This window comes from Mandrillus leucophaeus, unplaced genomic scaffold, assembly GCF_000951045.1.
Source record: "Mandrillus leucophaeus isolate KB7577 unplaced genomic scaffold, Mleu.le_1.0 Scaffold246, whole genome shotgun sequence".
NCBI lineage: Eukaryota > Metazoa > Chordata > Mammalia > Primates > Cercopithecidae > Mandrillus > Mandrillus leucophaeus.
In genome coordinates, this window is record NW_012102543.1 from 252,432 (window position 1) to 255,282 (window position 2,851).

At 47.9% G+C, this 2,851-nt stretch overlaps 2 protein-coding genes across 2 annotated transcripts in view; one reads left to right on the forward strand and one right to left on the reverse strand.

Annotated features, from left to right (window-relative positions):
* The window catches only part of HEATR4 (HEAT repeat containing 4), a 55,675-nt gene that overhangs the window by 40,967 nt on the left and 11,857 nt on the right, over window positions 1-2,851 (forward strand). Inside the window, exon 16 of the mRNA XM_011983152.1 lies at window positions 1,546-1,648. Coding sequence (XP_011838542.1) covers window positions 1,546-1,648 — 103 coding nt within the window. The remainder of the gene's footprint in view (window positions 1-1,545; window positions 1,649-2,851) is intronic.
* Window positions 1,310-2,847, reverse strand: LOC105541877 (chromosome unknown open reading frame, human C14orf169; the record flags this gene model as incomplete). The annotated part of the gene is made up of 1 exon (XM_011983146.1): window positions 1,310-2,847. A coding segment is annotated over one exon (1,077 nt), but the record flags the coding sequence as incomplete, so codon positions are not given.

Sequence of the window (2,851 nt, forward strand, 5' to 3'; positions counted from 1 at the left end):
GCTACAAAAATAAATAAATAAATAAATAAAAATTATCTGGGTGTGGTGGCACACACCGGAAGTCCTATCTACTAAGGAGGCTGAGGTGGGAGGATTGCTTGAGCCCAGGAGGTTGAGGCTGCAGTAACCCAAGATCTCACCACTGCACCCCAGCCTGGGCAACACAGTGGGACCCTGTCTCAAACAAACAAAAAATAGTGCTTATCTCTGGAAAGTGGGGTTGGAGGGAGAACTATCATTCTTACTTAATGTATGTCTATGCTTTTGTAACTTTTTAAAAAAGACCTTATACAGTTCTCAACCTTAAACAACAGAAAACTATCCATTATGGTGATAGACTCTTAAGAGTCCCAGACACAACCTAAATGATGAAGGTGCAGAAATCAAGCTGTACCAAAATATACTTAGAAAATCTGTGTGTCCGAGCACAGCAGCAACCTCAGGTCACTCAGCCAGCTGCCTACCAGCTACCACCCCAAACCCAGGTCTTCTGGTTCCAAGTCCAGTGCTCTTTCTGGTACATCAGGCACTTTTCCGCCAACCATGAGAATATTCACTTGTCAGATTTGGGGAAGTTTCTTCCAACTGCCAGAATAAAAATGAGAGTGGAAAGTAACTTGAACACCAGCCTTCCTTCATGGCCAGCTTGCTAAAAGTTGGTTGCCGAAGGTCCATGAAGGCACAACTAGGTGACATGCTGCCCTTATGACAGCAGTGCCAGCCATGGATGCAAGCAAACAGTGAGCAAAAACATACCATGCTCTTAAAACTGAACTAGCTAGTATGAAATAATTTTTCTATTAGAATTGGGTTACATAATTAAATAGCATAAATTATCCCCAAAGTTAGTGAATTGGTCCCAATCAGATGAGATTTTTGAGATTGAGTCTCGCTCTGTTGCCCAGGCTGGAGTGCAGTGGCACGAGCTCAGCTCACTGCAACTTCCACCTCCCAGGTTCAAGTGATCCTCCTGCCTCAGCCCCCTAGTAGCTGGGATTACAGGCACGTGCCACCATGCCTGGCTAATTTTTGTATTTTTACTAGAGATGGGGTTTTGCCATGTTGGCCAGGCTGGTCTCAAACTGCTGACCTCAGGTGATCCACCTGCCTTGGCCTCCCAAAGTGCTGGGATTACAGGCATGAGCACCGCACCTAGCCTGAGATTCTCTTCCTTAAGAGATTAACATGCTCCTTTTACATTCTACAACCACCCCAAGTTGCTTTTCACTTCAGCCATTATAGATTTTCCCTATCTTCCTCCTGCTCCTGCATTTCTTCAAACCATCCCACATAATAATCTAGCATTAGAAAAGGGAAACATTCTTTGGCACTTTAATAACTTTTCTAAGGTTCATACAAATTTAACAATAACAGGATACTGACCCCAACCCTCCCTCCAAACAATGAAAAAGAACTCAGATGAAAGATCCAAATTCCAAAAAAAATCTAATGTCGGTCTCAAGCAGAATGACATGATCAGTGCCACCCAGTACACTGAAGCCTGAGGGTGATGAAGTTGGTGCTCTGAAATGATCACGGATCAAGGGTTTTTTTCCACCTCCAACTTCTCCTTTTCCTTTTGTACCTAGATGAGATGGTTCTTCCTAGAAGACCTTCTGAGGTTTGTGACATTGAAGCAGTCATAAAGGTAAATGTGAGCACACTGATGGTTATCAAGGTAAGAACATGAGTTTCAAAAAAAGAAAAAAAAAAAAGTAGCAGTGGCAGGGGAGAATCACTACTGCCTTGTTTCCAGCAATCAGCAAGAAACTAATTTAGGGCTAGAGGCATCTTGGTGAGCAGCAGCCCCTTATCATACAACATGGTTGCCAAGGAAAGCTGGTCCTCCACACTGTCACAGGGCAGGTCCCCCACTCTCACAAACTCTGGGTAAGAACGAAGCAACAGTTCCATGGCATCAGCTTGCTGGGGGTATATTTCCAAGCATTTGGGTTCTTCCAGATGATACACACGGGAGTTTTCCACTGTGTAATAGAGAAACAAATGGCCCCCCTCACCCACCAGCCGAGCTATCCCATCCTGAAGCATGTGGACTTCTGTTTCTGTTGTCAACTGGGCCCCCACATTTACAGGTTCTCCAGCCTCCCAGCGAATTGGAAGCCCGTAAACACTTAGTGCCCTCTCCCTATCAGTCAAAACAGGGGGCAGAGAATCGTGGATGAAGTCTTTGGCTCTCTGGTCGGCCACAGCATCGACAGGAGCAAAGTGTCCCAGGCGGGCAACCAAGACCCGCACCTTCTCCATGAAAGCGGTTCTTCGCGGATCCTTAGAATCTGAATGCTGGGCCCCCATGTAATCCATGAAGTCTCGGGGCAGACCCCTCCGAAACTCCACATTTTCTTCCATTGCAGCCTGCACGGCCAGAGGCAGTATGGCCTCTAAGAAGTCACCCCAGGTATTGCGCTGGTACGTGGACAAGGTGAGGTGCAGAGAGTGGACTCCATCCTGACATTCAGCTTGGTGAATGAAGCCCCGAGGAAAATACAGCAAATCTCCAGGTTCCAGCACGGTCTGCAGCACCGGCTCACCGAGGTCATCCTGACTGAAGTTGGGGCTGGATGTCAGAGCCAGTTCCTCGGTTGGGACTCGGGGTCGGTATACACGCCAGAGTTTCCTACCTTCCAGCTGCAACACGAAGGCCTCGATGTCGTCGTAGTGGGGGGCAAAGCCCTGCGAGTTAGGTGGCGTGAGGTAAACGTTGGAGCCTGCCATGCTTCCAAACTGCTCTTGAAGCACAGCCAAAAACTGCCACACAGTGGTAGAGAAAGCCTGCGGACAGAGGAGGCGCAGGGAGCAGCCGGCCTGGTACAGGGACCACGCGGCGGCGGGC